Genomic DNA, 24519 nt, shown 5'->3' with positions numbered 1-24519 from the left:
AGGCATGGGATGCATGCAGACAACTTCCAGATATTCAAGATGAACAAAAGCAAAAACCCAAGAAACGATTCAGGTTTATGAAATGGTACTGTTGTTGTGTGGTTGCTATCCTTGTGTTTGCTCTTTCATTAGTGAGTAAGGTAAGTTTTGTTGTTTACTTTAAAAAACCTGACATGTTAATCTTAAGGAATATCCTTTAACATTATCATTCTTTTTTGTGCAGTCATCGTTTCTTATTTTGGTAACACTTGGAAACAATGTCACTAAGAGTGTACCTGAAGAGCAAAAAGCGAGTGCTCTGCTGAGTATCGGCTGTATGCTGGTTGGACCAAATATTTTGCTTCTGCTCAAGAGTCTATGGAAATTTATTTTCAAAAGTGCAATTAAACCATCCAAGGAAACAGTCATGTGGGTAAGTTTATTTATTAGGACCAAATAAGCTAAACTACTATAACTAATAATGGTACAGTTATTTAGTGACCAGACAAAGCAGGTATCTATAATGGATGTGTTTATCTGTCCTCTAGGTGATCTTTGTTGAGTTTTTGGTGTCATTTGGTGAGGTGGTACTGACAGTGATGGCCATGCCATATTTTGACATTATCACTAATGTGATGATCTTGAACAGTGTGAGCATCCTGTCAGCAGTCTTCCAGGTGGTCGATCAATTCCGTGCCAGATGTAAAAGAGAAAGCGAATCATTCCAACCAATGTCCTGCAAAGTGGAATGTGGAAAGTGGCTCAGAACAATTGCTTCCATCATCTTCATTATTCTGGGCTACATCCTCTTCATAATAAACTACTTAGTAATAGAAGAAAACTCCTTTCAAGTTAAAACAGCTGTGTGTCTGGCCATTGTAGGAACAGTTTTCGTTTCATTGAACTGGTGGGAGAACTACAGCAGTCTGTTTCCATTTTTGGAAGACATTTCCGAGAAAATAGCCAGTTCCCAGAATGTGGTTTGCATTCTGTCCAGTGTGGTGAAAGTCCTGGTCACTGCAGCTGTTGTTGTATATAATGTTCCTCTAAACTTGATCCCTACAAGTGTGAATAGGACAGTCTTTGGATTGATGGCAGTCCAGATTGTTTCTTCTGCAATGTGCCGCTGGTTTGTAGTGGTGGCTTGCAAGATACATGCCCTGCGTCGTTGTTTTATTGTGCCCATGTACTTGTCCTCTGTCGCTGTCATGCTACTGTTTATTGGTCTGTTTGCCCCTATTGTTCATTGCCCTAATTCAAATAGTAATCTTTCTACAAGTGAGCAGTTGTATAACCAGACTTACAGTATTATTCCACTCTGTTCATTGATTACCGACATCAGGCACACACTTTCCACACGCCGTATTGTGTCAGAAATGAATGTTGAAGGATTGGTGGTTCTTGCCCTGTGTGCCTTTAGCTGGTGGCTGGGATTCATGCTAAGCACTGGTTACATTTGGTTTCTGAAGATCCAGCGCATCGAGAGAACTCATGATCTGTTTGTGAAGCAGATGTATGAGGGAGCATTTCTAGAACAGTCCTTGTTGCTTAACACACGTTTTGTGGCCAGGGAGAAAAAGAAGGATGAAAGGTATATATTGACAAAACATTATGTACAATATACTGACTGATAATAGTGTGAAATGCTGAAAAAGTATAAACACTGCTGTGCTTCTCTTTAGGTCAAAAGGCCCGGTATCAGTCTATTTGTGTGCAACAATGTGGCATGAGACGTATGATGAAATGATTAAAATTCTCATCTCAATGTTCAGGTAATTTGAGTCACATATAAATGGTAATGTGTTTGATATAAAATAGTTTTCACTAAAAAAAAGATTTTGTGAACAGGCTCGACAAATTCCGTCTGAAAATCAATAACTACAATGATGCTTTCTTCGAGTTCCATATTTACTTTGACGATGCTTTTAAGGATGTGCAGAATGGCAAAGTGCGACATGTAAACGAATATGCTGAGACCCTAGTGGAAGTAGTCAAAGAGGTTTACACGTAAGCTTTATCACATGACCTATTCTATCCAATTTAACAAATTACAGAGATGAGGAAAAATAAAGCAGTACATGCTTGGTTATGTTTTAGAATTTTTTGTGAGGATGACCCATGTATATTCAAGAAGAAGCCCTGCCTCCCTCAGCAGAAGATCATCAGCACACCATATGGAGGTCGTCTGGAATACACACTTCCTAAAGGCAACATAATGATGGTTCACCTCAAGGACAAACAGCTGATTCGACACAAAAAGAGATGGTCCCAGGTAAGATCCAACGCAGTTAAAGAGGTGTCAATAAACTCCAATCGTTTACTGTAAGATCAAAAGTTTGGTGAATACAATCTTCTCCAAATAGATCATGTACTTATACTACCTACTTGGCTGGAGACTTAATGGCAAGTACCTGAAGATGTTTGAGAAGGATGGACATCCCTCAGTAGATGAACTGAGGGAACATCTAAAGGTAAGGAGCTGGCATAGGATCAATAGTCCTTCCAGGACAACTTATGATACTTTATTTAACCTGAATCAGAATTACCCAAAGACTTGGAACTTTCCAAGTCAACACCCAGAACATTAAATAACAAATTGTTGCCCATAAACAGGTCTTAAAGAAAATGTCTTGTATATAGATTTATTAATCAGTCTTTTTCTGAATCAGAAAGAGAAAGAGAACACATACATCTTGGCTCTGGATGGAGACACAGATTTCCAGCCCTCTGCTGTGATGTTACTGATTGACAGACTTAAACTCTACCCAGAGGTGGGAGCTGCGTGTGGCCGGATTCACCCCACTGGCACAGGTATGATGAGCAGCTTGTTTTTAGTTCAAGCTTGTGCTTTTCAAATCTCATGTCTTTCCTCCATAACAGAATTTTGTGTCAATTTTCATTAAGTCCGTTAATTTCATTAAATAAAATATGTGAATATGTGTTGATATCATTAACGTGCTGATACCATGTACCACTACAAGAGAGCTATTTAAGGCACTTACATTTATCCCTATTCAAATTGTGTATTAAGGGCCCATGGTGTGGTATCAGAAATTTGAGTATGCAGTGGGCCACTGGCTGCAGAAGACAGCAGAGCATGTGTTTGGCTGTGTGCTCTGTAGCCCTGGTTGCTTTAGTCTCTTCAGAGGTGCTGCCCTCATGGACGATAACGTCATGAAGAGATACACCACCAAACCAACAGAAGCCATTCACCATGTACAGTACGACCAAGGTATTAGCTCATGCATATCTTTTCCCACATTCAGCAGGAATTCATTTTTAATGCTAAATCCTGATTGAGCTAATTCCATACATTATACATGCAAATAATGCTTCTTCTTTTTTTTTATTAGAAACTGACATGGTTAATTCCAGTATTAGGAATGCATAAAGAATGTTTATGACTTCTGTAATAATGACAGCACCACTGCATTTTTTTTGAATACCTTTCAATATTACATTGAAAACAGTAATTATATGAATATCAAATTAACCTAATGCCTTATGGGCTCATGGGCAGTAAAAAATTTGATCTCGCACTATTGTGTGATTCCAGGAGAGGACCGCTGGCTCTGCACTCTCTTAGTACAGCAGGGTTGGCGGGTGGAGTATAATGCTGCGTCAGACGCCTACACTAACGCACCACAGGACTTCAAAGAGTTCTACAACCAGCGGCGGCACTGGGGGCCCTCCACTATGGCCAACACCATCGATCTGCTCGGCTCTGGGGGCTTGACCGCTCAGAGGAACAGCTCTATCTCTAAACCTTACATCGTTTATCAGGTCATCAGCATGGGTGCGTCCATTCTGGGCCCTGCCACCATCTGCCTGATGATAGCAGGTGAATAGATTTGTTTGAAAAACCTAAAAGTAGCCAATATTGTTGCTTCTCTTTTGTGTTTAAAAGTCCTTGACATTTGTAATGTCTCTTACAGGAAGCTTTAATTTCATAGTAAATATGGATCAAAAGGTTGCTCTGATTGCAGCCACGGTGCCTCCAACAATCTACCTGGCACTGTGCTTCAAGCTGAAAGCTGACACCCAAATCCAGATAGCAGCAGTCATGAGTGTTTTGTATGCGTTCCTCATGACTGGAACTATTCTCTCAATCATAGGTAATATTGTTGTCCTTGAAAATTAAAATAGTTATAGAGGTAAAATTTAAAGAATGTCAAATAAAAATCATATATCTGACCATTTTATATTTTAATGAATATATATTTGTGAAAAAGAGAAACAAGCCGGAAATTAATCTGACCCCAACCTTTTCTGTACTGTTTTTCTTAGGAGACATAGTGAAGAATGAGACATTTATGACCCCCAGTGGCCTGTTTCTGATTAGCATGACTCTACTGTACCTCATCACAGCAGCTCTTCACCCTCAGGAGCTTTCTCTGCTCATCTATGGGGTTCTCTATTTCCTCTGTATACCCAGTGGCTATCTCCTGCTTTCTATTTACTCCATCGTGAATATGAACAATGTCTCATGGGGGACACGAGAGACTGGGGGCAAAGTGGAAACTGTAGCAGTGAGCGCCATAAAGAGGAGGGTCAAACAGGCAGCATGCTGTAAATACCCCTGCTGGAATACCAGTGATGATACAATTGAAATTGAGCCACTGCTGAGCTCTGTAGTGTCAGAGGAGCAAGATCTTAAGATCCACACTGATTCTGAAGAAAATGAAAGGTAAAAAAAAAAAAAAAAAAAAAATTTAAATTATAGTTACTATTTTCTACTCCCATCAGAATGTGTACTTTGAAATGATCTTAAGATAAATAAATAAATTATGACAGTATATAAAACATTTTCAGTTATATATGGTTATAATCACTATCTAGTCCACATATTTATGTACAATATCAGGATCATACTTTCTGGCAATCTACCTGTTTACCACCACCATGTGTTACAATATCTATGTGTATTATTTATCTATCAACACTATGTTTTTTGTTTAAATCTATTCACAGTTCAAATAAATACTTCACATTACAAACTCCTAGAAGTAAGTGTCAATATTTGTAGTAGTTCTAATGAAAAAATATTTAAATATAATAATTTATATTGCACATTATCAAGGATGATCATGTTTTTCCCCAATTGTATTTAAACATAAAGGCTGGATTGAAGATCTGCAAGGAAAATTTCATGACTTTCCACTTCACCAGGACATACTCTCAGAGGTAGAATTTATCCTTTTAGTAAATCTGCAAAAATGTAATATTGTATCTTGGACTATATTTTACATATTTTTCTCCTGATGGTCCAGGATGAAACTGAGTTTTGGAAAGATCTGCAAAAACAGTATTTAGAACCTCTTAAAGAGAACAAAGAGCAACAGGAAAAAGTCGCTGAAGACCTCAAAGAGCTTAGAAACAAGGTCAGATTGTATAGAGTATGCAGACATCATAAAATATTCAAAGCAAAATGAAGAATTGCAAATGATTTTGTAAGATTTTTTTTATTTAGGTGACATTTGTCTTCTTCATCTGCAATGCTCTTTGGTTGATAGCCACCTTGTTCCTCCAAGCTATTGGCCAGCCTGTGGCCTTGGCTATTCCAAAGATATATCCAAATGGGACTGTTGCAAAAGGCGAAACATTTTCTGTTGATCCAATATCACTGATGTTTCTTCTGAGCTTTGCCTTGCTCTTACTTATGCAATTTTTAGCCATGCTTTATCACAGGTAACAAAATCTATTTTAACAGTTTGTATAAAATATTTGACATATATTGCACATAAGTAAAACATAAAATGTATGGCTTACACTCCCAAAATTAATTCAGATATGCACATTATTATTATTATTATTATTATTATTATTATTATATTTATTATTATTTTATATATATATATTTTTGTTACTACTATTATATATATATATATCTTTTTTTTTTATTATTATTATTATTAAATTAGGGATGTTTTCATTTACTGCTAGATTTAATGCTAGCAATGTCAGGCGATCCAAGTCATTCTGAACGATGTTTTTCTTCCTGTAAAAAAAAACAACAAAAATTAGCACTGAAATTAAATACTTGTCTTGTTTGAATACATAATATAATTGACAATGAAAAATAGTATGCTTGCAGTATCACTTCTACTCAGTTGGTGAAGCAGTTTTTAGAGTAACGCTCCTTTATGGTGCTTCTTAAAGTACATTTTGCTTGTCTTATGGGCATTATCTCCTTGTTAGAGCAAATTTGCCTCTAGATTTCTGATATAGTTTACAAAATAGCAAACATTATTTTTCAGGTCACAGCTCAAATACATGCATACAAGCTCTTTAATGTAATTTGTAAATTGTGGAAATGCCCAGTCACTTGGGTGGATGTACTATGGGCATTTTGCATTTGCGTTGCTTTATTAAATAATGGATCCTATGCAATGTTAACAGCCTGCAGCATATTTTTGACAGGTTCTAGTTCATGTAATGATTATGTTCATAATGCAACTCCATCACGGTCAGGCAGAAAAAGTACCTCCTCCCCTGAATAACAAGAGGTTAAGAAAGTTGACAAATAAAATTATGAATCACAAAATGAGATTATATGACTGTGACATCAGTCTGGCTGTAAATAGATTTAGTGCAGTTGTATGATCCATGGTATGTTTTCTTATTTGGTTGTTGTTGTTGTTTTTCAGAATCTACACATTAATCCACTTTGTGGCCTACCTTGGCACTGAGATTGAAACTGTTAGGAAATCAACTGTACCCAGTCATGAAAAAATGGTATTTTTTTTTAGAATTTACACTGAGTATTATAAAAAATTCCAACAAATATGAGTAAAAAAAACAGGAAAATATGTTTATGTTTTTTTTGTACAGGTTCCTAAATCTTCAGAAGCTAAGATTAAGTCTAGCACACCACTGGAAATGGCTTCATATGAAGAGATCCCAGCTGCTACAGAAGAGATCTTTAAAGCAACTTTATTATAAGATGTCAAAACAAGAAACCATGCTTAACTCAGTTGAAGGACACTCTGTCTGTTCAATGCATTACAGTAGATGAAATAATTTTATTTAGAATAAAATCCAATAAACAGATGCTCCTACAATGTATGGTTGCACCTATGTGCTATAAATATACTAGACTTCTAGTTACACTTGAAATCCATTGCATGGTGTCTCTGGTTGGTTGTGCTGTTGGCAGACAACATCTCATCTGCCTCATAAAAGCAACAGACTGTAGCTCTTTTACACACTGTGTCCTCTTCACACATTGTGGTGTAGCAAATCTTAAGGTTAACACATACACCAGTATGTCATGGTAACAAATACCACCATTATTGACCATTGGTATTTAATACTTGCTTCTTATTTATTGATTGATTCATGATTTTGTTAATGTTACAAACCCTTTTTTTAGTTGTCTAGGGAAACGGTGCAACATTAAAACACTGAACGTGTACTGGAAAATAATTAGAAACATCATATATCCATCCATCCATCCATCTTCTACCGCTTATCCGGGGCCGGGTCGCGGGGGCAGCAGTCTGAGCAGGGACACCCAGACTTCCCTCTCCCCAGACACTTCCTCCAGCTCCTCTGGGGGAATACCGAGGCGTTCCCAGGCCAGCCGAGAGACATAGTCCCTCCAGCGTGTCCTAGGTCTTCCCCGGGGCCTCCTCCCGGTTGGACATGCCCAGAACACCTCCCCAGGGAGGCGTCCAGGAAGCATCCGGAAGAGATGCCCGAGCCACCTCAGCTGACTCCTCTCGATGTGGAGGAGCAGCGGCTCTACTCTGAGCTCCTCCCGAGTGACCGAGCTCCTCACCCTATCTCTAAGGGAGCGCCCAGCTACCTTGCTGAGGAAACTCATTTCAGCCGCCTGTATGCGGGATCTTGTCCTTTCTGTCATGACCCAAAGCTCATGACCATAGGTGAGGGTAGGAACGTAGATCGACTGGTAAATACCACAACAGACCGGTATATCGACCGCATCACTGCAGAAGATACACCAATCCGCCTGTCAATCTCCCGCTCCATCCTTCCCTCACTCGTGAACAAGACCCCAAGATACTTAAACTCCTCCACTTGAGGCAGGAGCTTTCCACCAACCTGAAGGGGGCAAGCCACCCTTTTCCGGCTGAGAACCATGGCCTCGGACTTGGAGGTGCTGATTCTCATCCCCGCCGCTTCACACTCGGCTGCAAACCGTCCCAGTGCACGCTGAAGGTCCTGATTTGAAGAAGCTAACAGGACAACATCATCTGCAAAAAGCAGAGACGAAATCCCGTGGTCCCCAAACTCCCTCCGGTGGTCCGTGGACTCCCTCCGGCCCCCGACTGCGCCTAGAAATCCTGTCCATATAAATAATGAACAGGACCGGTGACAAAGGGCAGCCCTGCCGGAGTCCAACATGCACCGGGAACAAGTCTGACTTACTGCCGGCAATGCGAACCAAACTCCTGCGCCGGTCATATAGGGACCGGACAGCCCTTAGCAGAGGGCCCCGGACCCCATACTCTCAGAGCACCCCCCACAGATCACCACGAGGGACACAGTCGAATGCCTTCTCCAGATCCACAAAGCACATGTGGACTGGTTGGGCAAACTCCCATGAACCCTTCAGCAACCTGGTGAGGGTATAGAGATGGTCCAGTGTTCCACGACCGAGACGAAACCTGCATTGTTCCTCCTAATCCGAGGTTCGACTATCGGACGAATTCTTCTCTCCAGTACCCTGGCATAGACTTTTCCGGGGAGGCTGAGGAGTGTGATCCCCCTGTAGTTGGAACACACCCTCTGGTCCCCCTTCTTAAACAGAGGGACCACCACCCCAGTCTGCCAGTCCAGAGGCACTGTCCCCAACCGTCAACCAAGACAGCCCCACAACATCCAGAGACTTGAGGTACTCAGGGCGGATCTCATCCACCCCCGGTGCCTTGCCACTGAGGAGCTTCTCAACCACCTCAGTGACCTCAGCTTGGGGGATCGACGAGTCCTCAACCGAGCCCTCTGCCTCTGCTTCCTCAGTGGAAGACATGTCGGTGGGGTTGAGGAGATCCTCGAAGTACTCCTTCCACCGTCCAAGAATGTCCCCAGTCGAAGTCAGCAGATTCCCACTCCCACTGTAAACAGTGTGAGCAGGGCACTGCTTCCCCCTCCTGAGGCGCCGGACGGTTTGCCAGAATTTCTTCGAGGCCAACCGATAGTCCTTCTCCATGGCCTCACCGAACTCCTCCCAGACCTGAGTTTTTGCCTCTGCAACCACCCGGGCTGAAGCTCGCTTGGCCCTCATCATATATGTTTTTGTTTATTTTAGTGAACCCATATCCAACAAATCCAAAAATATTATTTGTAAATGTATGTAAATAATTATATACATTCATTAACCAAACCAAAAATAATTCACAAAAGAACGGGGACAAGAGAAAAGAACAAGACCCAGAGCCAATCGGCCCTATACGCTCATTACGCAAGTTGAATAGGGCCCCGCAAATTACGCAAGGCCCCGACTCCCCCTGCCTCATTTTACAGCGCATGTTAATTTTTATTGTGTAGATGACAATATGAAGCGGAGCTATCCATCTGGCCATGAAAAGAGAAAAAAGAAACAAAATGAGAGTGAAATGCGAGAACAGCAATCAGGTAAACTTGTGTTCTCTTCAAGTTTGATGTCAGCAAGAGCAAATAACAGTAAAGTTAACTTGATATGATTCTATCTCTAGTCTCTATCTGACTAGCTAAATTAGCTGTGTGGCAAATTTACATGGTTTACATGGCTCACGGGTCAGGTAGGAGGGCCCCTAAGCAGAATTTTGCTTAGGGCCCCAGGGAGGTCAGGATCGGCTCTGACAAGACAGTGCCAAATCAAAGAAAGAAACAAAACATAACCAATCTTACTAAACAGGAAACGAAACTTCTAATCTAACTCAACCATCAGTATTCACCAAAATAAATCCTCTATATTGAACAAAAAGAAAAATCTTCAGCGTCCAAGTTGCCCTAAATATACTACACTTACTAAAACCAAAAATACAGAGAGTGGCACGTGTCACTAAACTAGTGTTCTATACAACAATTGATGACTCAGTGTGGCACATGCATACTGTATCACGTGGTATCTTACCTGTTCTTTATCTCTTTCCCCGTTTAGTAATGTCATTTTATCACCCAGATAACCGGCAAGAAACACCAGAGAGACAAGATCAAATGAGCCATGAACACTGACTTATCAAAGAACACAGACTTAACTAACAAAAATTAACACAAGGATGTTACAGGGCAAAACAATCACGCGAGTCAACCACCAAACAACAAAAGAATATGTGGCGTGCCAGAGAACTCCCGCCTCCGGCACAGGTGTGCGCTTTAATCATCAAGTAGAGCGCCCTCATTGGTGAATCCATGCGTTGTCGTCACCACGCGTCACGGTGATTGGCAAACACAAATTGACCACGCAGGTACCCGCATCACCCTGCTAAAACAAAAGTTAAGACAAAGAAAGTGAAAGGGAAGAAAACAAAAACAAAATACCATTACAAAAAAACAAATAATAATATGGGACGTAACAGTTCTATCTCATAATGAAATGTCTTGCTGATCACTTGAACATGTAGAAAACACCAGAATGTGAATTTCTATATTCCTATTTATTTTCTTTTTAGAATAAACACGTCTTCTCTGTAACCATGTTTTTGCTTTGTGTTTTTAAAGCTTAAAATGTCTTATGTTACCATGCCAATCCATATTACACAACCAGAAGCTTGGGACTAGCCCAGTCATGAAGCCAATGAAGGAATGAAAGTATCATTCCACAATATCATAGTACTTGACATTATCCATGGCTGAAGAAAAAAGTTGGATAAAACAAGAGTACAATAATAGAGTAAAAATATACAGTTGCAATCAGAAATGTTCAACCCCCTCACCTCAAAAGACATTACATTGATGTCAATGAATGGATAATGACAATAAATGACAAAGAAACTCACTAAACAACAAAAAATATTTTTTGATCCTTATTTCAGTTATTTTTTATTTTCAGTTATTTTGTTGTTGCATGTGCAGTATTATTCAACCTCCAGATTCAGTACTTTGTGGAGCATCCTGTAGCTTTTATAACTTTTAGCAAACGTTTTCAGTATGTACTAATGAGCTTCTTACACCTCTCGAATCAGAATCTTTCCCCATTCTTCATGTGCAAAACCTCTAGATCAGTGATGTTTGATGGCTTCTGTGCTGCAACTGCCTTTTTTAAATCTCACCAAAGATTTTGAATCGGATTTAAATCCGGTGACTGAGAAGGCCACTCCAGGATGTTCCAGGAGTTTTTTTCAACCAAGCTTTGGTTGACTTGGAGGTGTGCTTGGGATCACTGCCTTGCTGGAAAGTCCAATGATCACCAAGGCTTGGTTTGTCAAAAGAAGGCGTTCCTTTTTAAAATGGCCTGGTATTCCTGAGAATCCATGATGCCAGGTACACAATCAAGATTGCCAGTTCCTGCCACAGAAAAACAGCCCCACATCATCAATGACCATGGGGATAGTATTCTTCTGGTCATAAGCCCGCCCTTTCAAATGTCAGACATACCATTGGTCCATATGTCCGAACAGACCCAATTTGGTTTCATTAGTCCAAAAGAACTGTCTCCCAAAACTCTGTAGTCTTTTCCAAATTCCTCCTGGTATATTCTAGATGACTTTTGATGTTCCTTGTGGTTCTAGAACTACAGGATGCATGGAAATGGGTGCAAAAAGGCAATAACAGGGAACACTGTTGGGACTAGGCTACGTATGGTGGTTCAAATGGCGGTTTAAGACCTACTTATTCAGAAAACACTTCAACTAACACTTCTTTCCCTATCAACTTTTTAAAAAAAAAAAAAAAAAAAACAATGTTTTAAACTCATGGTATCTTAAGTATGTAACCTAGTGAGCCAGCATTAATGTATCCAATGTTAGAGATTTAAGCACTTACGTATGTCGCTCTGGATAAGGGCGTCTGCCAAATGCTGTAAATGTAAATGTAGGCTCATGATCCAGGGCTTCACTGAACCTCTCTTCAATGTTAAGAACAATGGCCACTACTAGGCACTCAGTGTTTACGTTGGTTTCCATGGGTGAGGGTGCCTGAGGAAGAAGCAAACAGTTGTGAGAGGGCATCAGGTTTAATGTTCTTGGAACCAGGGCCATAAGGGATGGTAGAACTGAACCTAAAGAAAAATAAAGACTAGCGGGTCTCTTGGCTGTTTTGAGATACTCAAGGATACTGTGGTCGTTTCAGGGCAGAAAAAGGTGTTGGGCTCCTTCCAACCAATGCCTCCATTCTTCCAAAGCCAGCTAGATGGCAAGGAGTTCACAATCCCCAATGTGGTAGTTAAGCTCGGTGGGTGTGTGACAGTGAGAAAAAAAGGCACATGGATGTAGCTTGTTGTCTTGGGGATTACTCTTTGAGAGGATGGCCCCCACAACATTTTCAGAAGCATTAACCTTGATGGAAAACTGTAGCAAAGTATCAGGGATAGTAAGGATGGGGAAGAGGAAAATCTGTGTTTTAAATTGGAGAAGGCTCTTGTGGCTTGACTATTCCACAGGAAGGGTAGCTTGGTGGAGGTGAAGGCTGTGAGAGGGGCAGCCACAGAACTATAGATCCTGATAAACCTTCGATAAAAAAAAAGACCACTGGAGGGCTTGATGTGAGTTGGGTGTGGCCCAATCCAAGACTGCTGTGGGTTTAGAGGGTTCCATTTCAACTTTTGGAAGGGAAGATCCTGAACCCAAGAAAAATTCACATTTTTCAACCTTACCATAAAGCTTATATTCAAGCAGTCTTTGAAGAAACTGCCAGACATGAGACAGATGATCTTTGAATGAATGAGAGAACATCAGGAGATAGGTGTCATTAAGATAGGTGAAAATAAAAACATTGTGGACCCTAAGAACATCATTAATGAGGGCCTTGCAGACTGCAGGTGTATTGGTTAATCCAAAAGGAACCACCAGATATTCATGGTTACCTGATAGGGCGTTAAAAGACCATTTTCCAGTCGTCCCCCTCCTTAATACGGACCAAGTATTACACGTTCCTGAGGTCCAGTAAAAATACAGGCCCCCTGTTAGAGTTTAAAGGCAGAGGTCATGAGGGACAGATTCTTAATATAAATTTCATTCAGGCAACTATAATCAATACAGGGCCAGAGAGACTTATCCTTCTTTTCAACAAAGAAGGACCCTGCTCTTGCCGAGGAGAAGGAAGGTCAAATTATGCCGGCACTGAGCAATTCAAAGATGTATTTTCTCATGGCATCTGTCTCAGGTCCAGACAAGGAATACAGACAGCCTCTCGGAGGGGTGGTATGAGGGAAGAGATCAATCGCACAGTCATAAGGGAGATGTGGTAGCAGGAAGACAGCTTGAGACTTGCTAAAAACAAATCAGAGGTGGTGTGGAAAATCGGGAAAAGGGAATTCGGTTCCAGGCTGCTGCCATTAGGAGCTCGAACAGGGAGAAAACATTGTAGGGTAATAGAAGGTATCCTGAGTCCGGCCATCATAGAGACACAGATAAGGTTTTGGGCAGCTCAAGAGACAATGAGTGACTTAACCACACTAGGGGGTGTTTTCGTTTTAAAGGACAGCTCTGGCAAAAGTGGCCACATTTGCCACAATAGAAGCATGCCCTTTCCCTGAGCCTACATTGGTGCTCCTCATGGGAGATGTGAGAGCGGTCCTCTGGAGGAGTATGTCCTCATCCGTTGCCGGAGACAGTGGTGTATGCGACCAGCAAGGTCCATGAGATCATACATGAGATCAGTCAGGCAGATCCCTTGAGACAAGTTCATCCTTGATGGCATCGTCCAGACCACTAAAAAAGGCATCGCACAAGGCACAATTGTCCCAGCCACACAAAGCAGCAGTGTAAAAAAACTCAGTGGCATAGTAATACATGTAGTGAAACCTGACATGGTTGGAGAATCTGCCCAACAGACTGTCCTCCAGTGTTGGAGTGATTTAGCACTTGGACCATCTCAATGGTTAACAATGCCAAGTCAGTGCAACAGGGTGAACACGCATACCATAGAGCTGTATGTCACTCCTGTGCCCTACCAGAGAGGAGGGTGATGATGAATGCTACCTTAGACCTTTCAGTGGGGAATGACAAGGTTTGGAATTAAATGAACACAGCCACACCATAGTCCAGAAGACAAGGCAAAGGGCAACAGAGAGGGAATATACATGATGATAATTCAGTAAACGTCTCCACAGAAAATAAATGGCTGGGAAGTAATCCATGAGAAAAAAAAAAGTCAGGCGATAGACTACTAGAGGCGCCAAGAAAAAATCCAAAATCTCCAAAAGGCAAATAAGTCCATAAACATGGCAACAGAATGCACAACAGTTAACAAAAGGAAAACCAGCCCTAAACATAACAAAGTTCAGGCACCTGGGACAGAGGCAAAAATCCAGAGGGGAAAAAGAGATAAGAAAATAGGAAAACCATAAAGAGGCAAAAGCTAAGCAGAAAAAATGACGAGAAACACAATAATCCAATGAAGAGCTGAAAGAAGAAGTAGAACAAGGCTATAAATACAGGAAGTAATAAGCAGAGAAAATAGGGAACAAGTGAGTTGTGCTTCTGCTGAGGAGAGAGGTGGAATCAAAACTCAGGACTGGAGTGAGGAGTGAGGTGCTATGTTGAAACGGGACATGACAGTTTAAACTCCACTTCAGACCATAAAAACTGTAAGAAAGCTTTAAAAACAACACTATTATATAGGGGTTGAAGAATTGTGACATGGCTTAACACATCACAACAAAATATCCTGTTACACACAAATACTACATCATGCATTTTCTGTGTTGATTTTATGTATCACTCAACTCATAAAATAGTCATCCAAAGCAGAATCTTGTTCTTTGAAAAAGTTTAATCGATAAATCCTTAAAATCTTTGGGGGTTTTTGCAACTGTACATATTGTGTATAGATAGATAGATAGATAGATAGATAGATAGATAGATAGATAGATAGATTGATTGATTGATTGATAGTGTGGTTAAAAATTTAATCCAAGGATGATCTAAAAACGTACTGTATCTGACTCAAACACCACACTGACCGAACTAGCTGAATCGAGCAGGATTTAAAGTAAAGAAGATGAAGAATTATGCAGACTGGATAAATGCAAATACAAGGTCTTATTTGTCACACCGGGAGGAGGAAGACAGACCCAGATACGCAGAATAGCTTTAAATAAATAGGGTTTAATAAATATTAATACACTGTACAGGAACAATGATGACAACTAAACAGCACAAAGGACGAGGGTACACTGACAATGATTCCACCCTGCCATTGGCAACGCGGCACGGTTAGGCACACAGCGAGGCCGATGTGGGGAGCAAGGCACACAGCGAGGCAGCCAGAGAGGGCCGAGCAAATCCACACCCGAGCAGTAGGGCTGAGCGACATCCACAGCCGAGCAGTAGAGCTGAGCGACATCCACAGCCGAGCAGTAGGGCTGAGTGACATCCACAGCCGAGCAGTAGGGCTGAGCGACATCCACAGCCGAGCAGTAGGGCTGAGCGACATCCACAGCCGAGCAGTAGGGCTGAGCGACGTCCACAGCCGAGCTGAAGGGCCGAGCGACGTCCACAGCTGAGCAGAAGGGCTGAGCACAACCCCCGACACATCGCGGCCAGACCATGTCTCAAAGACCAGAATGGGATGAAGGGAGGGCGGGAAAGATCCTCCGCCAGGAGCCTGCAACACCCCCCGGAACAGAAGAGAGGCAACGTCCTCCTTGGGGAACCGGAAGTGGAGTGACCTCCCCCACCGGAACAGGTGCAGGGCACCAAAAAAAAAGGGCAAAATCGGGATGGTGACTTTCTCCGCGGAACAGAAGTGAGGCGACATCCTCCTCTGGGAACAGGAAGTGGAGCGACATCTCTCACCAAATAAAATGCAGATCGATGGCGGGGCAGACATGTGACACAGAACATAAACAGAAGCACATGGCCAAAGGTCCGGGCTGAACCGTAACATTATTTTAATCAGTGCTGTTTACAAGAATTGATCTGCTCAATTGATCATCAAAACAACCTCTGAATCAAAGCTTCAGTCTATTTATTCTTTTCACTTATCTTCAAATGATGACTTAAACCAAAATTTCTCAGCAGAAACACCCCACCTGTTTTTCTCTTTGAAGATTTGTGACTCTTCTAAACACCATTATATTCTACTTTTGACATTTTCTTTTTCTAAGTTTTAATTTTCATTGCAATCAATCTTTGGCCATTTCTATGCATATCACTTGGGGTTTTCCAGCTTACATTTGTCAAACAGGCTCATTCTGCTTTGTAAGACAACATGGGTAAGTTGTCATGTCCTCAGAGCCACCACTCTTCCTTTTTATCCTTTTGTTTTGTTTTGTGTAATTGTTTTAATTGTGATCAATTGTTTCAATTCAAAGTTTCAATGCAGGGTAGATTCTCTCAAAGCTCCAAATAAAACTTCTCAAGGAACCAACACTTCCATGAGTGGTCCGGATGGCCTTGACTGGAGCCTTAACTCCAGCTGCACTAAAGTTGATGCAGCAGTTCAAGCTTCATCAGTTTCTTAAAGGACTTGTCAGACTAGCTTTGCAGGCCGCTCAAATCCTGTACAGAGTTAAGCATTCAAAGTGACAAAAATGCAAAGGGATATAGAGGAAAAATACTCTAAGTACTCTATGATAAAATGTTCAAATAGTTACCCCTAAATTATAAATATGGAATAAACAAATAGGGTGGCCAAAAGGTTTAGGGTTGCAGAAAATTCATGCTCATTTGGGGTTGATGGGGATCGGGAACCTCTGTTCTATAGTTTGCCTCAAATTTTCTTTGTAACAGGATCTTTATTCCAGTTAACTGAAATCGTATATCTGAAGTAAGAAATTAATGGTTTCCAAGGAAGGTAATCAAAGAGGGTAATCAAGAAAAAAAGAAATGCAAAGGTAATGATACCCTGCATTATTGATTCTATTCTCTTTTTTTCCTAGTAACTAAAAGGTTTAGTGTCCAAAAAGAGTCCTTCGTTCTAAAGTCTGACAAATTACTAGGAAAAGGAATAGACTAATGAATAGAATCATGAACAGTGATTACCTTCCTTGGTAATACATTTCACTTACTTCAAACAAAGGATATCAGGTAACTTTAGTAAATTTCCTTTTCCATAGAAAACTGTAGAACAGAGGTTCCCATCAACCCCAAAAGAGTATTAACTGGCCACCTTATTTATTTATTCCATATTTTCAATTTTGGGCTAATCATTTGATCATACAGCACTTTAAGTATATTTCCTGTAAACTCTTTGTATATCAGTCACACTTAATGGTTTCAAATCTGTGTACAAACGTGATATAAGAGAAATACTGCAAGAAGGTTATTTCTTTTTGAGAGTAATTTTGAACATTATTATGCATAATGTTACTCTCTAAATGCACAAAAAAGGAAGTCATATGAGAAACAAAGTGAAAGTGCTATATCATTTTATGATAAGACCCTAAATATATATTTAAGGCGTTCCCCCCCCCCCCATTTTCTCTTCCTTCTTCCTCATACTTCTTTCAGGTAAACATGCAATTGTGCTATTGTCATCTACATCTAAACAGCTTGAGGATTAGTGAGAATATCCTCCATCAGCATTTAAAAGCTCTCACTGAGAGACTTGATCATTAGACAGTTTTCACAGCCCTGCCAAGCTTCACTATGGAAGAGGAGCACAGAGAAAATAAATACAGGTATCTGAGATGGATTTCATTATATGAAATAGGAGTTTTTATCGCCCTTTTCTGAATGAAAATGCTTTGCTGATATCGTTATTACTGCTAGTAATACTCAGAGGTTTTATTCTTTATTCTTATTCTCATAAACAGACAGGCATGGGATGCATGCAGACAACTTCCAGATATTCAAGATGAACAAAAGCAAAAACCCAAGAAACGATTCAGGTTTATGAAATGGTACTGTTGTTGTGTGGTTGCTATCCTTGTGTTTGCTCTTTCATTAGTGAGTAAGGTAAGTTTTGTTGTTTACTTTAAAAAACCTGACATGTTAATCTTAAGGAATATCCTTTAACATTATCATTCTTTTTTGTGCAGTCATCGTTTCTTATTTTGGTAACACTTGGAAACAATGTCACTAAGAGTGTACCTGAAGAGCAAAAAGCGAGTGCTCTGCTGAGTATCGGCTGTATGCTGGTTGGACCAAATATTTTGCTTCTGCTCAAGAGTCTATGGAAATTTATTTTCAAAAGTGCAATTAAACCATCCAAGGAAACAGTCATGTGGGTAAGTTTATTTATTAGGACCAAATAAGCTAAACTACTATAACTAATAATGGTACAGTTATTTAGTGACCAGACAAAGCAGGTATCTATAATGGATGTGTTTATCTGTCCTCTAGGTGATCTTTGTTGAGTTTTTGGTGTCATTTGGTGAGGTGGTACTGACAGTGATGGCCATGCCATATTTTGACATTATCACTAATGTGATGATCTTGAACAGTGTGAGCATCCTGTCAGCAGTCTTCCAGGTGGTCGATCAATTCCGTGCCAGATGTAAAAGAGAAAGCGAATCATTCCAACCAATGTCCTGCAAAGTGGAATGTGGAAAGTGGCTCAGAACAATTGCTTCCATCATCTTCATTATTCTGGGCTACATCCTCTTCATAATAAACTACTTAGTAATAGAAGAAAACTCCTTTCAAGTTAAAACAGCTGTGTGTCTGGCCATTGTAGGAACAGTTTTCGTTTCATTGAACTGGTGGGAGAACTACAGCAGTCTGTTTCCATTTTTGGAAGACATTTCCGAGAAAATAGCCAGTTCCCAGAATGTGGTTTGCATTCTGTCCAGTGTGGTGAAAGTCCTGGTCACTGCAGCTGTTGTTGTATATAATGTTCCTCTAAACTTGATCCCTACAAGTGTGAATAGGACAGTCTTTGGATTGATGGCAGTCCAGATTGTTTCTTCTGCAATGTGCCGCTGGTTTGTAGTGGTGGCTTGCAAGATACATGCCCTGCGTCGTTGTTTTATTGTGCCCATGTACTTGTCCTCTGTCGCTGTCATGCTACTGTTTATTGGTCTGTTTGCCCCTATTGTTCATTGCCCTAATTCAAATAGTAATCTTTCTACAAGTGAGCAGTTGTATAACCAGACTTACAGTATTATTCCACTCTGTTCATTGATTACCGACATCAGGCACACACTTTCCACACGCCGTATTGTGTCAGAAATGAATGTTGAAGGATTGGTGGTTCTTGCCCTGTGTGCCTTTAGCTGGTGGCTGGGATTCATGCTAAGCACTGGTTACATTTGGTTTCTGAAGATCCAGCGCATCGAGAGAACTCATGATCTGTTTGTGAAGCAGATGTATGAGGGAGCATTTCTAGAACAGTCCTTGTTGCTTAACACACGTTTTGTGGCCAGGGAGAATAACAAGGATAAAAGGTATATATTGAGAAAACATTATGTACAATATACTGACTGATAATAGTGTGAAATGCTGAAAAAGTATAAACACTGCTGTGCTTCTCTTTAGGTCAAAAGGCCCGGTATCAGTCTATTTGTGTGCAACAATGTGGCATGAGACGTATGATGAAATGATTAAAATTCTCATCTCAATGTTCAGGTAATTTGAGTCACATATAAATGGTAATGTGTTTGATATAAAATAGTTTTCACTAAAAAAAAGATTTTGTGAACAGGCTCGACAAATTCCGTCCGAAAAGAATGGCAAAGTGCGACATGTAAACGAATATGCTGAGACCCTAGTGGAAGTAGTCAAAGAGGTTTACACGTAAGCTTTATCACATGACCTATTCTATCCAATTTAACAAATTACAGAGATGAGGAAAAATAAAGCAGTACATGCTTGGTTATGTTTTAGAATTTTTTGTGAGGATGACCCATGTATATTCAAGAAGAAGCCCTGCCTCCCTCAGCAGAAGATCATCAGCACACCATATGGAGGTCGTCTGGAATACACACTTCCTAAAGGCAACATAATGATGGTTCACCTCAAGGACAAACAGCTGATTCGACACAAAAAGAGATGGTCCCAGGTAAGATCCAACGCAATTAAAGAGGTGTCAATAAACTCCAATCGTTTACTGTAAGATCAAAAGTTTGGTGAATACAATCTTCTCCAAATAGATCATGTACTTATACTACCTACTTGGCTGGAGACTTAATGGCAAGTACCTGAAGATGTTTGAGAAGGATGGACATCCCTCAGTAGATGAACTGAGGGAACATCTAAAGGTAAGGAGCTGGCATAGGATCAATAGTCCTTCCAGGACAACTTATGATACTTTATTTAACCTGAATCAGAATTACCCAAAGACTTGGAACTTTCCAAGTCAACACCCAGAACATTAAATAACAAATTGTTGCCCATAAACAGGTCTTAAAGAAAATGTCTTGTATATAGATTTATTAATCAGTCTTTTTCTGAATCAGAAAGAGAAAGAGAACACATACATCTTGGCTCTGGATGGAGACACAGATTTCCAGCCCTCTGCTGTGATGTTACTAATTGACAGACTTAAACTCTACCCAGAGGTGGGAGCTGCGTGTGGCCGGATTCACCCCACTGGCACAGGTATGATGAGCAGCTTGTTTTTAGTTCAAGCTCGTGCTTTTCAAATCTCATGTCTTTCCTCCATAACAGAATTTTGTGTCAATTTTCATTAAGTCCGTTAATTTCATTAAATAAAATATGTGAATATGTGTTGATATCATTAACGTGCTGATACCATGTACCACTACATGAGAGCTATTTAAGGCACTTACATTTATCCCTATTCAAATTGTGTATTAAGGGCCCATGGTGTGGTATCAGAAATTTGAGTATGCAGTGGGCCACTGGCTGCAGAAGACAGCAGAGCATGTGTTTGGCTGTGTGCTCTGTAGCCCTGGTTGCTTTAGTCTCTTCAGAGGTGCTGCCCTCATGGACGATAACGTCATGAAGAGATACACCACCAAACCAACAGAAGCCATTCACCATGTACAGTACGACCAAGGTATTAGCTCATGCATATCTTTTCCCACATTCAGCAGGAATTCATTTTTAATGCTAAATCCTGATTGAGCTAATTCCATGCATTATACATGCAAATAATGCTTCTTCTTTTTTTTTATTAGAAACTGACATGGTTAATTCCAGTATTAGGAATGCATAAAGAATGTTTATGACTTCTGTAATAATGACAGCACCACTGCATTTTTTTTGAATACCTTTCAATATTACATTGAAAACAGTAATTATATGAATATCAAATTAACCTAATGCCTCATGGGCTCATGGGCAGTAAAAAATTTGATCTCGCACTATTGTGTGATTCCAGGAGAGGACCGCTGGCTCTGCACTCTCTTAGTACAGCAGGGTTGGCGGGTGGAGTATAATGCTGCGTCAGACGCCTACACTAACGCACCACAGGACTTCAAAGAGTTCTACAACCAGCGGCGGCGCTGGGGGCCCTCCACCATGGCCAACACCATCGATCTGCTCGGCTCTGGGGGCTTGACCGCTCAGAGGAACAGCTCTATCTCTAAACCTTACATCGTTTATCAGGTCATCAGCATGGGTGCGTCCATTCTGGGCCCTGCCACCATCTGCCTGATGATAGCAGGTGAATAGATTTGTTTGAAAAACCTAAAAGTAGCCAATATTGTTGCTTCTCTTTTGTGTTTAAAAGTCCTTGACATTTGTAATGTCTCTTACAGGAAGCTTTAATTTCATAGTAAATATGGATCAAGAGGTTGCTCTCATTGCAGCCACGGTGCCTCCAACAATCTACCTGGCACTGTGCTTCAAGCTGAAAGCTGACACCCAAATCCAGATAGCAGCAGTCATGAGTGTTTTGTATGCGTTCCTCATGACTGGAACTATTCTCTCAATCATAGGTAATATTGTTGTCCTTGAAAATTAAAATAGTTATAGAGGTAAAATTTAAAGAATGTCAAATAAAAATCATATATCTGACCATTTTATATTTTAATGAATATATATTTGTGAAAAAGAGAAACAAGCCGGAAATTAATCTGACCCCAACCTTTTCTGTACTGTTTTTCTTAGGAGACATAGTGAAGAATGAGACATTTATGACCCCCAGTGGCCTGTTTCTGATTAGCATGACTCTACTGTACCTCATCACAGCAGCTCTTCACCCTCAGGAGCTTTCTCTGCTCATCTATGGGGTTCTCTATTTCCTCTGTATACCCAGTGGCTATCTCCTGCTTTCTATTTACTCCATCGTGAATATGAACAATGTCTCATGGGGGACACGAGAGACTGGGGGCAAAGTGGAAACTGTAGCAGTGAGCGCCATAAAGAGGAGGGTCAAACAGGCAGCATGCTGTAAATGCCCCTGCTGGAATACCAGTGATGATACAATTGAAATTGAGCCACTGCTGAGCTCTGTAGTGTCAGAGGAGCAAGATCTTAAGATCCACACTGATTCTGAAAAGAGGTAAAAAAATCTTGCTATTATTTTTGCTACTTATCTTAACTGGCAATACTGCATGGCAAACCTTTTATTGCTTACTTTTCTTTATTTACTTTATTAGAGTTCATCAGTTCATGAGAAACAATATCAGCATTTCAGTTTATATATTATTCTAACACTTTCTTACTAGCCAGTTTACTTTCCTAAAAGAGTATTTTAAGAAATTAAGAGTATTTTAAGAGTATTTTACATTTTGTTAAGAAATTTAAGAGTATTTTAAATTTTATGATTCACCTTCCTCAGTCGATAACCTTCATTTTAAAATAATATCTAAATCAGTCGCTCATGATTATAATCTACTGTATCATTGGCTAAAATCTTTTGGCATATTTTGTCTTTTAGTAGATCACATGAATGCCTCACATTACAAATTCCTAAAAGTAAGTGTTGTGCATGGCTATTACATTTTTATATGTATATACTGTATACTACAAAATAATGAGATCTCATGGTTAATAATAATAATTTTTTCCATTTCTATTTCATCGGATAAATAAAGGCTGGATTGAAGACCTGCAAGGAAAATGTCATTGTACTTTATTGTACTTACTTAATCCTATTCTACATATTTTTACCCTCCGTTCTAGGATGAAACTGTGTTCTGGAAAGAGCTGCAGACACTATATTTGGAACCTCTTAAAGAGAACAAAGAGCAACAGGAAAAAGTCGCAGAAGAGCTCAAAGACCTTAGAAACAAGGTCAGACTGTATAGAGTATGAGGTTACATCTGATATACAACATGCTAAAGGTGAATTTGACCTGTAGCTAAAATGAAGGCTGATAATGGATCATTACTTTTTATTTTTAGGTGACATTTGTCTTCTTCATCTGCAATGCTCTTTGGTTGATGGCTACCTTGTTTCTCCAAGCCATCGGCCAGCCTGTCACACTGCCTATTCCAAAAATGTATCCAAATGGAACTACTTCTTGGAATGAAACATTTTCTGTTGATCCAATATCACTAATGTTTCTCCTGAGCTTTGCATTGCTCCTTATTGTGCAGTTTCTTGCAATGCTTTACCACAGGTAACTGACTTGCTTTATCCAGTATAACCATATATTAAGAGAGAGAGAGAGAGAGAGAGGGAGAATTCTCAATTGATTGAATTCATGCTGTCATGCTGAATTCTTGAGTTATTATTGATTACTTTAGTCTAACAGGAGCTCTAAAGTAGTGCAGGCATTTTGACAACTTGTCCTACCTTTTAAGACAGGATGTCTCTGCTCTTTTGCACTTTTATACACCGATTAGTTCAAGCTTCCTACTATATATTAAAGCTAGAAGCATCTGATAAGGTCACAGTAATAAAGCACAAAGTAAAGTTTTTTTGGTTTTGTTATGTCTTAGAGGACAGTGTGATAACGTAGTGCGACTGTCTAGAGCACAGTAATTTATAACGGGTATGCATTAGAGTTTGTTCTTATGTTATTGTTTCCATAGGAACAAACCATGTACAGCAGATGGGCCACATAATCTAAGCCTAATAATTGTGTCAGTCTACACAGCAATTACACAATTTCTGGTTTTTTTTTCCAGAATCTACACATTAATTCATTTTGTGTCCTATATTGACACTGAGATAAAGTCCTACTATCGGAAAAAGGTATTTTTTCAAGTGACTTAAAAAAAGCAGTTCATCAGTTCCACATCAGCATTTAATAAATATAATAAAGTAATTATTAAAATAATTGTCATTTTTATTTAGGTTCCTGCAACTTTGGAACCCAGTGTTCAATCTTTTCCAGGGATGGAAATGTCTATTACTACTGAAGCTGACACAAGCAACTTTAGGATAAGATCTCAAGACAGAAATTACCACAACTGAAGGACCTTCTTGCCCTGGATCACTGTGAATATTTATTTTGCCACTGAAAGAACGTTTTTGAAGTATGAAATGAAACGCATGCTCAAATCCATGTTTATGCTAAGCAGCTGCTGTATTATGCTTTATCCTTTAAATTACTCAGCACATTTCAGGACATTTAATGAGGACATTACTCAGTTTATTTCATTTAAATGATGGCACACAAACCTTATTGTTCTGC

General features: G+C 40.0%; 2 protein-coding genes across 2 annotated transcripts; both read left to right on the top strand.

Annotated features, from left to right (window-relative positions):
* LOC132851304 (chitin synthase chs-2-like) lies at positions 1–8950 on the top strand. Its single transcript, XM_060878064.1, has 18 exons — positions 1–140; positions 224–412; positions 528–1570; positions 1662–1751; positions 1828–1986; positions 2077–2251; positions 2343–2450; positions 2649–2790; positions 3011–3211; positions 3536–3820; positions 3915–4094; positions 4267–4666; positions 4951–4985; positions 5099–5163; positions 5250–5360; positions 5450–5667; positions 6627–6714; positions 6811–8950. The coding sequence occupies exons 1-18, from the start codon at positions 78–80 to the stop codon at positions 6919–6921; spliced, it is 3663 nt and encodes a 1220-aa protein (XP_060734047.1). The 5' UTR covers positions 1–77; the 3' UTR covers positions 6922–8950.
* An 8725-nt stretch (positions 8951–17675) lies between these two features.
* LOC132851112 (chitin synthase chs-2-like) lies at positions 17676–24438 on the top strand. Its single transcript, XM_060877748.1, has 19 exons — positions 17676–17707; positions 17843–17984; positions 18068–18256; positions 18372–19414; positions 19506–19518; positions 19672–19763; positions 19854–20028; positions 20120–20227; positions 20426–20567; positions 20788–20988; positions 21313–21597; positions 21692–21871; positions 22044–22437; positions 22819–22853; positions 22973–22998; positions 23061–23171; positions 23282–23499; positions 24011–24077; positions 24180–24438. Exons 1-19 carry the CDS (start codon positions 17676–17678, stop codon positions 24297–24299), a joined length of 3573 nt encoding a protein of 1190 aa, XP_060733731.1. The 3' UTR covers positions 24300–24438.
* Positions 24439–24519: the final 81 nt, after the last annotated feature.

Source organism: Tachysurus vachellii, chromosome 9 (assembly GCF_030014155.1).
Source record: "Tachysurus vachellii isolate PV-2020 chromosome 9, HZAU_Pvac_v1, whole genome shotgun sequence".
Classification (NCBI taxonomy): domain Eukaryota; kingdom Metazoa; phylum Chordata; class Actinopteri; order Siluriformes; family Bagridae; genus Tachysurus; species Tachysurus vachellii.
This window is presented reverse-complemented; position numbering and strand designations above follow the sequence as displayed.

Bases quoted from the DNA above. Each gene is read 5' to 3' on its own strand.
- LOC132851304 (XM_060878064.1), top strand. From the start codon at position 78: ATGAAATGGTACTGTTGTTGTGTGGTTGCTATCCTTGTGTTTGCTCTT. The intron at 413-527 runs GTAAGTTTATTT...TCTGTCCTCTAG, and splicing joins CCAAGGAAACAGTCATGTGG to GTGATCTTTGTTGAGTTTTT. The intron at 2,791-3,010 runs GTATGATGAGCA...TTGTGTATTAAG, and splicing joins GATTCACCCCACTGGCACAG to GGCCCATGGTGTGGTATCAG.
- LOC132851112 (XM_060877748.1), top strand. From the start codon at position 17,676: ATGGAAGAGGAGCACAGAGAAAATAAATACAG. The intron at 19,764-19,853 runs GTAAGCTTTATC...GTTATGTTTTAG, and splicing joins GTAGTCAAAGAGGTTTACAC to AATTTTTTGTGAGGATGACC. The intron at 23,500-24,010 runs GTAACTGACTTG...TTTTTTTTCCAG, and splicing joins CTTGCAATGCTTTACCACAG to AATCTACACATTAATTCATT.